The 17,674-nt window shown below is 45.5% G+C and overlaps 1 protein-coding gene across 3 annotated transcripts in view; it reads right to left on the bottom strand.

Annotated features, from left to right (window-relative positions):
* Window positions 1–877: 877 nt before the first annotated feature.
* inpp5e (inositol polyphosphate-5-phosphatase E) overlaps window positions 878–17,674 on the bottom strand; it is a 61,208-nt gene continuing 44,411 nt past the window's right edge. For 2 of the 3 annotated variants that reach the window (XM_057826242.1, XM_057826243.1), the window contains 4 exons: window positions 13,112–13,273; window positions 11,722–11,837; window positions 9,038–9,174; window positions 886–1,769 (listed from right to left, as the gene is read on the bottom strand). In XM_057826242.1, coding sequence (XP_057682225.1) covers window positions 1,643–1,769; window positions 9,038–9,174; window positions 11,722–11,837; window positions 13,112–13,273 — 542 coding nt within the window. In that variant the 3' untranslated portion in view covers window positions 886–1,642. Of the gene's footprint in view, window positions 1,770–9,037; window positions 9,203–11,721; window positions 11,838–13,111; window positions 13,274–17,674 lie in introns of all 3 variants that reach the window. The other variant, XM_057826244.1, reaches the window with a different exon arrangement.

Genomic DNA, 17,674 nt, shown 5'->3' with positions numbered 1-17,674 from the left:
TCAGTGGTGTCAAACCGATTCCACAAAGGGGCCGCAGTGGGTCCTGGTCTTCAGCACAGACAGTTCAACCAAGATTTCTGCTAAAACCAGCAGCGATTAACTGATTCCACTTGTAAAACACCAGATTGGTGAAAAGGTATTCATCTCGTTTGGTTGGAATGAAATCCAGCACCCACAGCGGCCCTTTGAGGACCGGTTTGACAGCCATGACTTACATTTTGTAACTTTGGGAGGTCTTGCAGGGATATTAAAGTAAATGGAATGTGTCATTTATAATACAGTATCTTATCAATTGATCACCTTTCAACGATTTTTCAAAATAAATATCAGCGATGCAGTGAATTAATGGCATAACCTACTTGAAAAAACATATATACAATCGATTTTCAACCACCAAGTCACATAAATAAGGTTTGCTAAAAGCAAACTTTCCATTGATTTGCTGTTGATTTGGTTGCTTTTCCAGGTCACGTCTTGTTGAAATCAATTGATGCGTCACTGTTGAGAGAAATGGTGGAGGAAATGTTTTGTATTCATAAATGTGTCCTCAGTTGATGTTGAAATAATGTTCCTATTGCTTGTTATTATTGACATATTATCTTTTATCCACAAGATGGCAGGATGGGACTTAATTGTCTAAAGTGCTACTTTTATTACTTCTTTGTGTTTGACTTTGATTACTTTGATTTGTGGGACTGCCTGTGAAGACAGCAATGAGAGAGGATGTATCCGCATGTCAGTGGAAATTAAACACGCCAAGTTTTGGCAAAAAGACAACTTATTCCCCGTCAATTCTTCCTACGAATGCAACGTTGAGCTGCAACCACCTCAACAGTCATACAAGTCTATTTGGATAGCCGTTATAACTTTTTCGGCCATTTTGCGTCAATACCATTGCAATTTATTGACAATTTGGAGAAATCGTTTTTGATCTGACTGAAACTGACATCAATTGTGAAATAAAAGCAGACTATTCCCCCTTGATTTTTTCTTAAAAACTCTTTATTTCAGCGCTTAGTAGAAAAGGAGATCCTGAGGAAACGTGAATAGGCACTTTTTAACACGGAAATGACAACATTTTTAGTGCTTGGACAAGTTACATTTAATAGGAGTTATCCAGTAGCTCTCAAACGTGTGGAATATTTTCACTTACAATCCCTGGCTGCCATTGACGGCACTTAAACGTCTGACCCAATTGAAGTGCGAGGGTTGGCGGCGAACGAACTAACTACGTTTCTTCGTCGCCAACCCTCACGCTTCAAACTGATTTGACATCTACTAGTGATAAGATGGTTTTAATTCAAGGCAGAAGCATGAAACAAACTAAAATACTACTAAAACTAAAATGGCCTCACAGTGGCCATGTTGGTAGGAGCGACGTTCTCTTCATAGTCAATACTAGCACTCCCTCTTTAAATGGATTGGACATCTAGCAGTACCAATTGCAGATGCGTTGACATTGATAAAAAAAAATTCAGTTGAGAAATAAGATAATTAAGACCTCATTTGAAAATCAATGCATTGACTTTGATGGGAATGTGGCCATGCTGGTAGAGGTTTTTTCACGCTCGTGCCGTCAATTGAAATGAGTTCGATCCATTTGATGAGGGATCGCTGGCGGCGGACGATACTGTCAGGCGTTTCAGGAGACGGCGCAGACGCTGCTTTGGTTCTTGGCGGCCTCCCTGAGCTTGAGCTCTCGGCTGATCCTCCTCTTTATGCCCTCCAGGTACAGGCTGCAGTCAAACTGGCCCGCTCCCAATGGAATTCTGGGAAAGAAAAAAAAGCAGCCAAATTAGTACCAGTGGGATCGACCGATATATTTTAAAACTGGCTATAAGCGACTGACCATGTGTAGAGCCAATCATGTAAACACACGTTTAGGGCTGCAGCTATCGAATATTTTAGTAATCGAGTAATCGACTGAAAATTCTATCGATTAATCGAGTAATCGGATAAAACAAATATTTTTAGGTGAAGAGCAATTATAAATATACATGAGAAAACAAGACATTTCATCTAATCTTGAACCATTTTCAGTCAATCAATGTCTTTATTTTCGATGTATATTGTTGAAAACAGCCAACTATTGCATCTCAGATGTAACTACAATTTAAAGAAAAGACTAAGTCACTGCTTTCACTCAAAAAACTTTTAGATCTTATTAAATATATATATATATTACCTAAAAATGCCGTTACGCTTGATAACACACATCACTTAAAAGTTAGGATTTTTTCCCACGTGTTTCAATTGAATTTCTCTTTGTGTCAAGCCATTTTTAAGTTCTAGTTAAGTTTTAAGTTAGTCTAAACTGTAAGTCCTGATAGGATTTTGAGTTTTTGCAGTGTTCAAAATAAATGTATGATACAGGCTGTATTGGAGCACATTAGGGACCAGTGCTACTTGGTGTTTTATCCAGCAATGACTATTAAGCTAAAATTGATAGTTAGCATGATTATGTTTTTATTTTACACCCTCATCACTCCACAATGCTATGTTATGTTAAAGCCTGTATGTAAGACACGTTAGCCACGCATCGACAGTGGTCATAATTAATTGAAACCTAGCTCTCCGCAGGGCTAACGTTACGTGAGCTAGTAGCGACAGTAACGTTAATCTTATTTATTAGCGTTTAGCGCTCTTTATTAGCGCTTAGCGCTCTACTGCTTTAAGATGGCGGCTGTTTGCTAACGCTACCCAGACGCGGCCGAGTCTGTCATTTCGCATCTACTTCAACATACATGTGATCTCTATGAGACGCATCAGACAGTATCTGTTACCAACGTAGCATCGTGCGGGCTAGTATTTAGCAACGTCGGCGTCGTTTGTGGCGGCTGTCGGCTGCAGTAAGTTTTTTTTTTTTTCCTTCTTCCACTCCGCACGTGACAGCGCGTTGTCCCGCATTAAAAGTTGTCCGAGCAAAACGTGAAGCTTAGAGCTGTCAAAACAAACGATTACTCGAGGTGAATAAAATTATTCGGATCAGTTTTTAAACTCGAGTTACTCGAGTTGCTCGAGTACTCGTTTCAGCTCTACACTCGTTATATAAATGCCAAGTAAATTACAATGGTACCTCTACATACAAAATTAATTAGTTCCAGGACATTGTTTGTAAGTCGAAATGGTCGTATGTGGAGCAAGATTTTCCCATAAGAATACATTATAATTCCATGAATTCGTCCCACAGCCCGAAAACCTACATGAAATCTTAATAAATACTGCTGGTACTATTGCAAATAGCAATTACACAGAGCAAATCAAGTAAATTATGAATAAACATCGAAATATAATAATAGTATTAATAATGATAATACCTGTATTAATGTAACGAATCAGGTTCTAATGTGGCAGATGTATTTTTGCGCGGTGTACCTGAACGCACCGCATGGCTGACGTGTCAGAGTGAAGGTGGACTTTTTCCTGTGACTTTGCGTCAACTGCGGCAAACAGTAGGCATGTTGTGTTGCACAAGTTCTGAAATAAATGATTAAAAACCTGACGAAGCTGGTGATGTCTTTAGCGATGTTACAATAATAATAATAATTATTGTAACCTTTTACTTATAAAGACTGGCGAACGGAGGAAGACCGCTGAGATCATAGACCGTCTATGGCCGTATTGTCGAGCCAGTTCACGGATGCGCACCCCACGCTCATATTTTTTAATCATGTCCATCTTCATTTCTTTTTTTTTTTTTTTTTTTTAAAACCTGTCCTGTTCAGCTGTTTGACACAGAGAATGGAAGTCTAAGTGCCCGGATTCTGAACAGTTTTAATGTTTCACATTGAGAGTCTGACATACTCCCATTGTGATCATTCAAAATACCTTTTTATTATGACAAAGCAGCGAACAGGAAGGGATTATGGGGGGACAGAAGAAAAGAAATACAAGAGAAGAAAGAAAAGAAACACACAAACAACAAGAAATACATTGAACATCTAAACTAGTTACTAATATGCTGGTGCTATCGTCAGCGAGATGTATTTCCGGTTTACACCATGTGGGGGCCTATTGGCCAGTGAAAGAGGGGAATGGGGGTGGGGGTGTCTATAAGACTATAAGCTAAGTGATTGAAAGGGGTAGAGTGTACACAAATCAGTTCTGTGATCTAGAACCCAGTAATCGTGTGAATCTCTTATGAGTGTAAGCCCGTTGGCGACCAACCCTACGCCGCCGCATCGCCAATCCCGGCACCGGAACCCCCAACCCGAGCATGCCCTACCACATCCAGCAGCACGCAACCCCACCGGGCGCGCGGCAGCCACGCAGACGGGCGGAGAAACCGCGTGGGCGCCAACCCAGGGCCATGGCCCCCACCCAGCCAGCCCGGGGGGGCGGGGGGGCCATGCGCAGCCCATCCCTCCTCCCGCCGCCCAGCAAAGGAGCCATCGCCCCCCCCCCCCCGGGACCCAGGGTGGTCCCCCGGGCCACCCGCGCGCCCATCAACCGGCCTTCAGGGATTGCAGGAGGGGACGCATCACCAACCCCACGCCTACACCCACCCCCGCCCGCCCACCCGGGCCACGAGCCACAGCCACAGCCCCCCAACCGGCACGGCACGCCATGGGACCCCCAGCGGTCCACCAAGCCCCAGGCAAGGCAGGGTCCCCCGCCGGTGCAGGCGACACCCCGCTGATACACCGGCGCACAGCCAGCGACCTGCGACGGAGCGCAGGGCGGATGCCCAGCCAGAGAAGAGAGGGGAAGGCGGAGGCAGGAGAACGCCCAGGAACTGCCACGGGGCGATGCAAGATCGGAGACCCGACCCCCCAACCCACTCCCGCGGCCGGCAGCCGAGGCAGAGGGGAGGCCACACCCCGGGAGCCACGCCATATAGAAAAAGTGTGGGACCCACCTACCACCCTATTACTGTGGCTGCCAGGTTCCCGACTGGCAGCCATCACCCAGCACCGTGATGGGGGTGTGAGGGGAGGGTAGTGCAATGTATGCATTAAAATAGGAGAGCTTGGCTTGGGGCAGTGGGACCGCAGTTTCTGCCCAGCCGCCCGTCCCACCGCCCTTTGCCGGAGCTCTCCTGTGGAGTATGATGTGTGTGGTGCATTTAAAAAAGGTGCAGGGATGGCGGGGCCTGTGGTGAGGAGGAAGCCGTGAGGCCCCCCCCCCCCAACAGGTCCCAACCATCCCACAACCTTGGTGTGTGGTGCATTAAAAACAGGGGGGAGTCGGGCTGGGACTGTAAAGCCCCGTCCCACCTCTCCCCGGAGAAATGTATGAGCATGTAAGTGCCAGGATGAAAAATATTTACAGTGCCGAAGTGAGAAGTGCGTGAGTTTAGAGGCAGGCTCCCGCGGGCGTGGCCCCGTCCACCAGAACCACCGGCCCCAGGGCGGAAGAAGCGTCAGGGCCCCGATCAATCCCCGCCCCAGACCACCCACGGTGCCTCCGCGACCGCCCACCCCCCTCCCACCCACCGAGCACCCACCCCGCACCCCGAGCAGGCGCCACACCAAGCGCCGGCGACCAGGGGGTGCCCACCCCACCGGCAAGGGACAGCAAGCCTCACCCTAGGCCCCGTCTTCATTTCAATGGTAAGCCAAATGTTTTTTCCCTGTTTTCACCACCTGCAATAATATTGTTGGAAGCCATGTTGATTTCTCTCACACGAAAATCTGCCGTGCGTCCGTCTTGAGGGAAATCAAAGAAACTGCGGTGCTGCCATAAATCGTCGTATTTCGAGCATGTCGTTGGACGTAGAAACAAATGGCAAGTCAAATTTTACGTCGAATGTCAAAAAGATGGTGTGTCGAAGCGATCGTATGTCGAGGTACCGCTGTATTTTCTTTAGCCACTTTTTGTAAAACTGGCCACTAGGTGGTGCAAAGTCACAACTACCAAAAATCATTATCCAAACAGTGAACATAGCAGCCTATTATACTGGCTATACTCAGTATTCGGACACCTTTTCATGTCCAAATTCAAGCACTTTAAGGACATTCAAGACCAATTTTCCAGTATCTTCTTAACAGCATCTTTTTTGTGTGTTTTTTTTTAAATTATTATTATTTTTGTTTTTTACAATGATGCAGAAATAAAATATGGTGCCTACTCAGCAGTATGTAAATGTCTTCCAAAATGTTCTACAAACTCAGAGGCTAGAAAAATTTAGTTTGAAAGATACCGATTCTGAACCCCCTCAGTAGGGTGCGTTCCCGGCGATGGTGCGTGTTTTGTGGCAAACCCAGAGCGCGTCCATTAGCACACGTGCCGGCGCAGTGATAGCATGCTGTTCTGTGGGCACATTAGTCACGGCCGAGGAAAGCAAGATAAATGTGTTATTTTTATTTATTTATTTATTTTTAAGTTTGGGGCACTGAAAAAATGGCTCTCGCTCCTCAAATTTCTAAGCGAAATGATATCTCGATGTATGTTTGTGTGGAACTGTAGTTCAATCAGAATGACAACAGAAAATAACAATTCCGATCTCACTGAAAATAGTACAGCTTTTCACAAGGCTCACAGTCTCTCTTACTCCATAAAATATGATAAGTAGCTGTTTTCTTGTGCAACCAGGGGAGTTGATCGAGAGCCAGGTTAGTAGGTCGAGTCCTTGCGGCGATAAAGGCGAGCGAAGTGGCTGATTAAACGGCGACTGGCAGAGGGGGTGTGGAAGTCGCAGGAAAAAACGTTACAAAAAGAAAAACTGGTTGTGCGATAAAAGTATTGTGCTAAACCACAGCAAATTCACAAGCATGCATTTACATTTTATTATTATCTACTTATTTTGTTTGTATACTGTTTGCTTGATTAAACTACTCACGCGCGACTCAAATGCACTGAACTCTCGGGAGCGACCAAGTGATGCGGGAAATCAAGGGAAAAACAACTTCAGAACCAGCGTGTAGCAGCGATGAAGAAAATTTATTTGATTTTCTTTCATTTAATAATGTATATTTTTAGACATAGTAGTGAGAAAAAAACCCCCACTCCGAGCAAACACTGGACAAAATTTCTTCAATCCGTTCTGCGTTCAAATTATTATTGGATACTCTGGGTTCACGGACGCTAAAAATATTGTTTCGATTAATTCATGCATCAGAACATCAGTCGGAAAAAATTATATACATAGACGTGCGCAAATTGATGCGGCGTTTATGTGTTGTCATCATTATGGTAAACGCGGTAAGAAGCTAAGTTTTTAAAGTAAATTCATCATCGATTTGCACGTTTTTTTTCCCCGCCAGCATAATAACGGACAGTACATATTTCTAAAAATCTTATTTTTGAAGCAAGCATTATTTCATTTTCATTTTTAGTTTTACGCTCAATAAATAGAGCAAAACACACATCGTCCTTTCGGAGTTTAGCTCGCTGTCTAGCTTAGACTTGTCACATTCTGCTGCTGGTCAGATTTTGTTGTGTTACTGTGGGAGCCAATTCCAGCTCATCAACATTAGTATATAAATGCAGACGATCCAAGAGAAGGGTATTGACTTACTGGTCGTAATTTAAAACCCTTTACTCTCGAGTCTCGTGCACTTGCTAGCTTGTTCGTCTGCCGCCTTTGTTCTGAAATCCTCTAGCTTGTGCAGAGTGTTTCTTTTTGTTGCCTTATTGGCTCTCTGCTGAGGTTATGTTATTGATCCCGTCGACCAATTGTCACGGTCCCATTTTGTTACTCCCCCTTCTCCGCGATTGCGTCTATTTTTGATTGTACAGTATTTAATAAACCCTTGAACGCATCCTTCGGTTTTTGTCTGCTTTGAGTTCCAACCGTGTTTCCGCATTTGTGGACCCTAACAAGACTAAGCACTGTAGTCTTAGCGAGGACAGTACAGGCGCATTTTATGGCATCACGTTTCAAATTTTCCACCAACGGGAAATACTTATCTTTTGTGTTATGATTTTTTTTTGTAATCTGAAGCGAAAACAACTTTCGTAAACTGAATATTTATCTAAAGAAGCGTTCTTATGTCGAGGTACCACTGTATACGGTTTCTGCTTTTCATGCACTTTTCGGTTCTATTTTTATTTCCTGTTTCAATTGTTTTTGTTTTTACTGTCTTGATGATGTAATGTGACTTTTATGTATCATTCTATGTTTTTTTATTTATATTTCTTAATTGTTGTTCTGTTGAATTGTGCTGTACAAATAAATTTCCCTCGCCTGGCCTTGCCTATCGTCCAAAAATATAACCATCGGCCGGTCATTACATAGGTTGACCTTTATAAGAAGGAGCATCACCCAAACGGCGAACATAAGAGTTATCCGACTGACCAATACAGCGTATCACAAAAGTGAGTACACCCCTCGCATTTCTGCAGATATTTAAGTATCTTTTCATGGGACAACACTGACAAAATGACACAATAAAAAGTAGTCTGTGTGCAGCTTATATAATAGAGTTCATTTACTTTCCCCTCAAAATAACTCAAAATATAGCCATTAATGTCTAAACTCCTGGCAACAAAAGTGAGTACACCCCTTAGAAACTACAGCCCTAAATGTCCAAATTGAGTACTGCTTGTCAAGACGGTACACAAGAAAGCCCGCAAACAGTTTGCTGAAGACATGTCAACAAAGCACATGGATTACTGGAACCATGTCCTATGGTCTGATGAGATGGGCGGGCTTTCTTGTGTACTGTCTTCAGAAGAGGCTTCCTCCAGGGGTGAAAGCCATGCACACCAATTGGTCTGAGCACTAAAAGGCTGACCCCCCACCTCTTCAATTTCTTCATCAATGCTGACAGCACTCCTGTAACGAGTCACATGACATTTTGGAGGGAAAATGACGAGCAGTACTCAATTGTGACATTTAGGGATGTAGTTTTTAAAGGGTGTACTCACGTTTGTTGCCAGGGTTTTAGTTATTAATGGCTATATTTTGAGGCCTTTTGAGGGGAAAATAAATTAGCTCTATTATATAAGCTGCACACAGACTACTTTTCATTGTGTCAAAGTGTCATTTTGTCAGTGTTGTCCCATGAAAAGATATAGTTAAATATCTGCAGAACTGCAAGGGGTGTACTCACCTTTGTGATACACTGTATATCAGTCAACCTTCAGTACTCACGTATCTCGGCCGGCCTTGAGCTTGACGCCATAGATGCCGACGACGGGCCGGTGGTCCGACGTCTTGATGCTGGAGCAGCTGGAGTATTTCAGCACGTGGATGTCGTCGGCGTATCTGGTCCGAAACAAAATCCGGTCCTAGGGGAGCGTCGTCGGTAGAAGTTAACTGATATGGGATTTTCAAAGGCTTGTGTCATTAAAAAAAGACAAAAAAAAAAAAAAAAAAATAGCCGACTGCCAATGGCTAAAGCCGATTTTGTAAGCTCGTATAATTTTTTTTTAACACGTTGCTTATGAAAGAGTGTAAGGGCCAAAGAAAAAGAAAGAAAGAAAGAATCAAACAGGACTACGAGAATAAAGTCGTAGTATTACATTTATAACAGTACAAGAATGAAGCTATAATATATACAGGTTGTCCCTGGGTTACGACGTACCTGACTTCGACTTTACGACGCCTCAGTCTCGCTGTTTTTTTCTTTTTTTGTTACATGTTGACTTTTGTTTTGTGATGTATGCTTTTATTTTGGTGCAGGAAGCGGAAAGCAGGTAGTACACGTGTGCCCACCGCACACATGAGGAAGAGCACAGCCGAGTGAGAGAGGTGACGTTTGTTATTTGTGAAGCATCCAGATGCGACGGCTGTATATAATCCCTTTTGTACCGTTTATTGTGCGTTTTCAACTGTGGTCGAATACTTGGAGTGAGTTGATTTGATTGTTTTCGATGATGTGCGGACGCTAACTGATGCATGCTAATTGTTTGTTATTGCTGTATTAGCAGCTGCTTGTAAAAGCAATTTTGAATTGCTGTTATTGAAAATGAGACTGATTTAATTTCATTTTATTTTAGTTTCATTCTGCCAGTGTTGATGTCTGAAGCAGCTGAATAAAGTAAAGGCCGAGTTATGCTTCCGCGTCAGACCTGCGCCATCAAGGAAGACCCGAGTTACGACCCTGCGCCGTAGCGTGACGCGCTCCTCTCAAATTTTCTAACCTTCGCGTCGCGTAGACATGTATGACGTGGCGGAAAGGGACTGTGATTGGTCCGCTCAGACTGTTGTTTCCGGTTCAGCGCAAAAGCACCGCCATTTTCAAACATTCTGCTACACACAAAAATGGACCAAGCCGACTGGAGGATCATCGAAGAGCAAGACATTGCTTGACATCGTCAAGACATTATAAAGATTGCCAAATGGCAAGGTCAGCGATTGCATTAAAAAAAAAAATGGAAGAACCACCGAGACAAGTATGTGTGTTCGGAAGCGAATGGCCACCAGAAGTGGTGGCCCAGTCGGCTGAAAACTGCCAGCTTTTTATCACTTTATGTCGTATTTTTGGTTGGTATACTTCATTATTTATTGTGTACATATGATTGCTGTGATTCTGTGACGTATTTACATGTCACACTTCAAGTACATGAAGAATAAAGCTCAAGTTTGGTGTCAAAAGAGTTGTTTTGATGTTTAATTTTCAACAAGATGGTTCACACACTTGATTCATCACTGATTGAGAGTGCCTCAGTGCTTATATGTTAACGTGTTCGAGGCTTCCAACGCAGTTTGGGAAGTAGGACATGGCAAAGAAATCGGACAAAACGCTGGACAACGCAGCTTGCTGGCTTTTAACGCAACCGTCTTCTGCGTCGCCTGCGCATCAACATTTGTATTGTAATAGCCCTGGATGGCGAGGAAGGAGAGGATTCGATGATGGCCTTCCCCACTTTATTGTGGTAACAATAAAATGAACAAATAACAAAATAACAGGGGGCTGCCGCAACATGCAACCGCTAACGTTTGCTTTTTCCCGTTCATTCCACTCGCTTCCCGCTATGTCACCGCTCCCCAGTCTGATCGACTCTTAAAGGACCCGGGCATAGTTACAGACATTACAGTATGATCAACATGTTGTTGTTCAATGTTGATGAGGTGAAGATCCACATTCAAGCGTTTCATCTCCGTTGGGGTTGACCGGACAAAAACTAGAGGAAGCCGACAAGAGTTCCCCCAAACCGTACAAACACAACGCCATACCCCTCTAGTTGCTTGGCGGTGAATTACAGAGCAACACATTCCCTTGCTGCAGAACTATCGAATGCTCATTGACGCCGTAGTTGCCACGCCCTCACCGCAACGCAGAAGCATAACTCAGGCTTAAGCAAACCAAATGTCATTTTGGAGGTTCTCTGTCTAGCTAGGACTTAGCTCCAATGTCCTGGCGAGGACTGTACAATGACATAAAATACATGTTTTTGGATAGTTTTTTTTTTTTTTATTTAGGGGGTGTTTAGAGGTATTTAGAGGGTTCATTCCGACTTGTGCGGATATCCAGGTTACATCGCCAGCGCAGTTAAAGAACTCGTTCGTAAACCGGGGACTACCTGTATATTATTTATTATTATATATTATTATATATACTTAAAGTTGTAATATTACAAGAATAAAGTTTGTATATAAATGAATATCATGCAAGTTAACCATGTCTTAATTAGTAAAACTGGCCACTAGGTGATATAATAGTGTGAACATAACAGTTCTTGAAAAAAGACTATTTATCGGCCCGATACATCAGTGAGTCAATAAAGCACGAACATAACAGTTATATAATTATACGGGCTTATATATCGGCACGAAATATCGGTCGACCATTAATAGTTTGTATTGCCGCCGTCGGTGGCTGCGTTCCTTACAGTGTACGACGGCGTCCTCTTCTTGGCACTGGTGTCGTATACGTCGCTGCCGATGTCAAACTTGTAAGTGGGGAGGAAGTGGATTTCAGCTTCCCGGAAGCCTTTGAAGATAGAACCTGCAAACGTCATCGTTCTCGAGTTATTGACAAAATCCTTTACTGAGCACTGTGACCTTTGACCTCATGAACCCAAAATTCAATCACCTGTTCTGTTTCGTATTACAAGGATCTCCCACAAGTTAGATAATAATCAATTCATTCATTCATTAGTTATCGTGGACTCATAGACTTCACTATCAGTTGACGGGATGCGGGGCTGATCCATAAGGGGCCTATTTTAAAAAACTTAAAATGTATATATTTTCAAAACCTAAGCCGCTAGCAACCTAAAACCAAAACAGGCACCTCCCTTAGGCATATATGAGTCTCCATGAGCAGCGACATAAAAAAATTCAGTCGTTCCCTAATAAAATCCCAAATAATTATTTTTTATACAAGTAAAACAAAACTTAAAATGGCTGTAAAATTCTCAAATTTTACGATAGATAAATGACCAAATGCAGAGATAAGCACCTATATTTTCAGGATCAATAGCTCATGATCATTTGACTGTAAAGTTACAATACTGTGTATGGGTACAACATGGCAGCCGTCACAAAACAAAAACCTACTTAAGTTGAAAATTCTTGTAAATAAATACGTACGTACATCATGGAATTTCTATGGATATGAACATGGAACTGTCTCGATTCTTGGTTAAAAGCAGAAAAACAACAGTTATCATTAATTTTACATAAATATTTCAAGCTAAAATTACGCTAATTTTTTCCATGCATTTTTTTCACAATGTTTCAAAGTGCACGCATGGGGATATTATATATAATAATTGCCTTAAATCCTTGACCAAATCACTCTTGAGACACTCCTGCCTGCTTGTTTGCAGTAAAACATTCATCCTTTTTCCACCTAGCTGCGGCGTTTAACGCAGTGTGTGTTTGAGTTTATCACAGTGAAATCCAAACGCTCTGCCTTGGTCGGCCCCCAATGGGATGGCGTGGCGCAATGTCAGTGGGAACTGTCTTGTCAACTGATGGTGAAGTCTATGGTGACTTTTTCTAAGCTCTTTGACCTTTGACCTCAATACAAACATGCACGTTTGATAATAATCCCTTTATTTGTTCTGGAGAAAATTTGTTTTCTGACCTCTGTGACCTTTGACCTCATGACCCCAAAATGTAATCACGTTTTGGATGACCTAATTAAAAAATATCTGACCAGAAATTAATCATTTTGGACCCAAGTAAACAATTTTTGACCAACATTTAACATTTTTTTCTTGATAAAATGTAACAATTTTATTATTATTATTTTTTAATGGTAGTAACGTTTACCGTCTTTCATCTCCTTGACTAGCTGGTCGTGCTCCATTAGAGCATCCACGTCATGGCCGGCCGTGCGCTTGATGATACTCTCGACGCCGACCCGCTCGTGACCCAGACGGAAATTGAAGTCTCCGAACCAGAATACTTGGTCGAACCTTGTGGTCACATCAGCTAAAAAAAAAAAAAAAAAAAAAAAAGCAACTTCAAACTTGCATCGCAGCACCTCCTGGATTGAATATAATAATAGGGGGGAATGCATTGCAAAAGCAAATCTCCCCACCCACTTTGACCGATTCTCATCGTTCCAACTTTGAAGTTACGTGCATACCAAACCTAAACCGTCACCTGCGCTACACCTGTCGCCAAGAGCAATTTTGTGTTCACGTTGGCTTTCCGTCGAAAGTCCCTAAAAATTTGCGACAAAAACGCATGTTTTTAGACACTTTCATTTCCAATGGGTTAGGATTAGTAAATTTTAAAATGTATCTTGTTCTAAGTCCAATTCACATAATTTTTCCCACCTGAGGACTAAGCTCCTGCTGGTATAGCTCTTAAGGTCACTGAGGCACGCGACACCCCTGACACAATAAGGTGGCAAAGCATCAAGGGGGAAACGCCATCCATCCGTCCGTCCGCCCGCCCGCCCGCTTGCTCCGGGGTTGGGTCGCGGGGGGAGCAGCTTTAACAGGGAAGCCAAGACTTCCCTCTCCCCAGCCACTTCAACCAGCTCCTCCGGCGGGATCCCAAGGCATTCCCAGGCCAGCCGAGAGACATAGTCTCTCCAGGTGTCCTGGGTCGTCCCCGGGGCCTCCCGTCGGTGGGACATGCCCGGAACACCTCTCCGGAGAGGCGTCCAGGAGGCATCCGAAACAGATGCCCGAGCCACTTCAGCTGGCTCCTCTCAACGCGGAGGAGTAGCGGCTCAACGCCGAGTCCCTCCCGGATGACCGAGCTTCTCACCCTATCTCTAAGGGAAAGCCCGGACACCCTACGAAGGAAACACATCTCGGCCGCTTGTATCCGGGATCTTGTTCTTTCGGTCACGACCCACAGCTCGTGACCATAGGTGAGAGTAGGAACGTAGATCGACTGTTAAATTGAGAGCTTTGCCTTTCGGCTCAGCTCCTTATTCACCACTACGGACCGGTGTAGCGTCTGCAGTGATGCGGACGCTGCACCGGTCCGCCTGTCGATCTCTCGCTCCCTCCTACCCTCACTCGTGAACAAGACCCCAAGACACTTGAACTCCTCCACTTGGGGCAGGATCTCATCCCCGACCCGGAGAGGGCACTCCACTGAGGACCATGGTCTCGGATTTGGAGGTGCTGATCTTCATCCCAACCGCTTCACACTCGGCCGGGAACCGTTCCAGTGAGAGTTGGAGGTCACGGCTTGATGAAGCCAACAGCACCACATCATCTGCAAAAAGCAGAGATTCAATGCTGAGGTCACCAAACCGGACCCCCTCAACGCTATGGCTGCGCCTAGAAATTCTGTCCATAAAAGTTATGAACAGAATCGGTGAAAAAGGGCAGCCTTGGCGGAGTCCAACCCTCAATGGGAACGAATTCGACTTACTGCCGGCAATGCGGACCAAACTCTGACACCGGTCGTACAAGGACCGAACAGCCTGTACCAAGGGGCTCGGTACCCCGTACTCCCGGAGCACGACCCACAGGACTGCCCGAGGCACACGGTCGAACGCCTTCTCCAGATCCACAAAACACATGGAGACTGGTTGGACGAACTCTCATGCACCCTCGAGGACCCTGCAGAGGGTGTAGAGCTGGTCCACTGTTCCACGGCCGGGACGAAAACCACACTGCTCCTCCTGAATCCGAGATTTGACTTCCCGACGGACCCTCCTCTCCAGCACCCCTGAATAGACTTTACCGGGGAGGCTGAGGAGTGTGATCCCTCTATAATTGGAACACACCCTCCGGTCCCCCTTCTTAAAAAGGGGAACCACCACCCCGGTCTGCCAATCCAGAGGCACTGTCCTTGATGTTCACGCGATGTTGTAGAGGTGTGTCAGCCACGACAGCACTACAACATCCAGAGCCTTTAGGAACTCCGGGCGGATCTCATCTACTCCCGGGGCCTTGCCACCGAGGAGCTTTCCAACCGCCTCAGTGACTTCAATCCGAGAGATCGAAGAGCCCACCTCTGAGTCCCTAGACTCCGTTTCCTCAAAGGAAGGCGTGTCGGTAGAATTGAGGAGGGCTTCGAAGTATTCTCCCCACTGACTCACGACGTCCCGAGTCGAGGTCAGCAGTACACCATCTTCACTATACACAGTGTTAATGGTGCACTGCTTTCCTCTCCTCAGACGGCGGATGGTGGGCCAGAATTTCCTCGAAGCCGTCCGGAAGGCGTTTTCCATGGCCTCGCCGAACTCCTTCCATGTCCGAGTTTTTGCCTCGGCGAACGCCGAAGCCGCAGTCCGCTTCGCCAGCCGGTAGCTGTCAGCTGTCTCCGGAGTCCCACGGGCCAAAAAGGCCCAGTAGGCCTCCTTCTTCAGCTTGACGGCATCCCTTACCGCGTTCGGGGATTGCCGCCATGACAGGCACCAACTACCTTACGGCCACAGCTCCACAGCCGCCTCAACAATGGAGGTGCGGAACATGGCCCACTAGGACTCAATGTCCCCCACCTTGCCCGGGACAAGGGGAAGTTCTGCCGGAGGTGGGTGTTGAAACTCTTTCTGACATAGGATTCTGCCAGACGTTCCCAGCAGACCCTCACAATACGTTTGGGCCTGCCAGGTCTGGCCAGCATCTTTCCCCGCCATCGGAGCCAAAACACCACGAGGTGGTGATCAGTTGACAGCTCCGCCCCTCTCTTCACCCGAGTGTCCAAAACATGTGGCCGCAAGTCCGATGACACGATTACAAAATCGATCATCGAACTGCGGCCTAGGGTGTCCTGGTGCCAAGTGCACATACAGTATGGACACCCCTATGTTTGAGCATGGTGTTCGTTATGGACAAACTGTGATGAGCACAGAAGTCCAATAACTGAACACCACTCGGGTTCTGACAGGGGGGGGCCGTTCCTCCCAATCACGCCCCTCCAGGTCTCACTGTCATTGCCCACGTGAGCGTTGAAGTCCCCCAGGAGAACGAGGGTGTCCCCAGAGGGGGCGCTCTCCAGCACACCCTCCAAGGACTCCAAAAAGGGTGGTTACTCTGAGCTGTCGTTTGGTGCATAAGCGCAAACAACAGTCAGAACCCGTCCCCCACCCGAAGGCGGAGGGAGGCTACCCTCTCGTCTACCGGGGTAAACTCCAACGTACAGGCGCCAAGCCGGGGGGCAATCAGTATGCCCACACCTGCTCGGCGCCTCTCACCGTGGGCAACTCCAGAGTGGAAGAGAGTCCAAACCCTCTCGAGAGGATTGGTACCAGAACCCAAGCTGTGTGTGGAGGAGAGTCCGACTATATCTCGTCGGAACTTCTCTGCCTCACACACCAGCTCAGGCTCCTTCCCTACCAGAGAGGTGACATTCCATGTCCCAAGAGTTAGCTTCTGCTGCTGTGGGTCGGACCACCAAGGCCCCCGCCTTTGGCTGCCGCCCAACTCTCTGCGCACCCGACCCCTTTGGCCCCTCCCACAGGTGGTGAGCCCATGGGAAGGGGAACCCATGTTGCCTTTTCGGGCTGTGCCCGGCCGGGCCCCATGAGGACAGGCTCGGCCACCAGACGCTTGCCTTCGAGCCCCACCTCCAGGCCTGGCTCCAGAGGGGGGCCCCGGTAACCCCCGTCCGGGCAAGGGAAACTCGATTCCATTTATATTAATCATCATAAGGGGTCTTTTTGAGCCATACTTTGTCTGGCCCCTCACCTAGGACCTGTTTCCCATGGGTGACCCTACCAGAAACTCATACCTGTCAAGTTGTACGTTTTCGGCGTAATTTGTACTGATTTTTAAATTTGTACGCCGTACGCGCAAAATCTGTACATTTTTCATGCATTACGTTTTTTTTTCTCCGTTCGGATTTTGTCACCGTTTCGGCACCGAGACAATGTGCGTCCCCGTTACTACGCTGGTTGAATGACGCGAGAAAAGTCAGAGACACTGAGAGAGAAAAGTGTTTTGACGCTGTAGCAAACGCGATGCTAGGCTAGGTGGCTCCAATATTTCCTGACTGTAGCCGACAGCCTACAATCTACGCCTAGATATCAAATGCTTATAGAACTACATGCAAAATGACAGAAGGCGGCGTTAATAAAAACTCGCCATTTTGAAGCAGTAGACTTCTCAGAAAGGCTCTGTTGTAGTGAACCTTCCTAGCGAACTTACAGTGGTGAGAACAAAATACTTGTTCTCCCCACTGTAATTTTTTTATCTAAAATACTCCTAAATCGGCAAAATCTTGACTTGAATCTATCTTTAAATGAGGAAATGGTTTTAAAACTTTAACATGTCGAAAGTAGACAGAATGCAAAAACAGTAGCAATTTTAACAACTTTAACAGCTGATTCACAACATTAAACAATTTCCAAACATAGCAAAGGTTACCATGTTTTTTTGTTTTAATTTTTTTTTTTTTTAATGAAAAAAAAAACAAAAA

Source organism: Corythoichthys intestinalis, chromosome 21 (assembly GCF_030265065.1).
Source record: "Corythoichthys intestinalis isolate RoL2023-P3 chromosome 21, ASM3026506v1, whole genome shotgun sequence".
Classification (NCBI taxonomy): Eukaryota; Metazoa; Chordata; class Actinopteri; order Syngnathiformes; family Syngnathidae; genus Corythoichthys; species Corythoichthys intestinalis.
The sequence above is the reverse complement of the archived record's forward strand: the minus strand, read 5'-3'. Positions and strand labels throughout refer to the sequence as shown.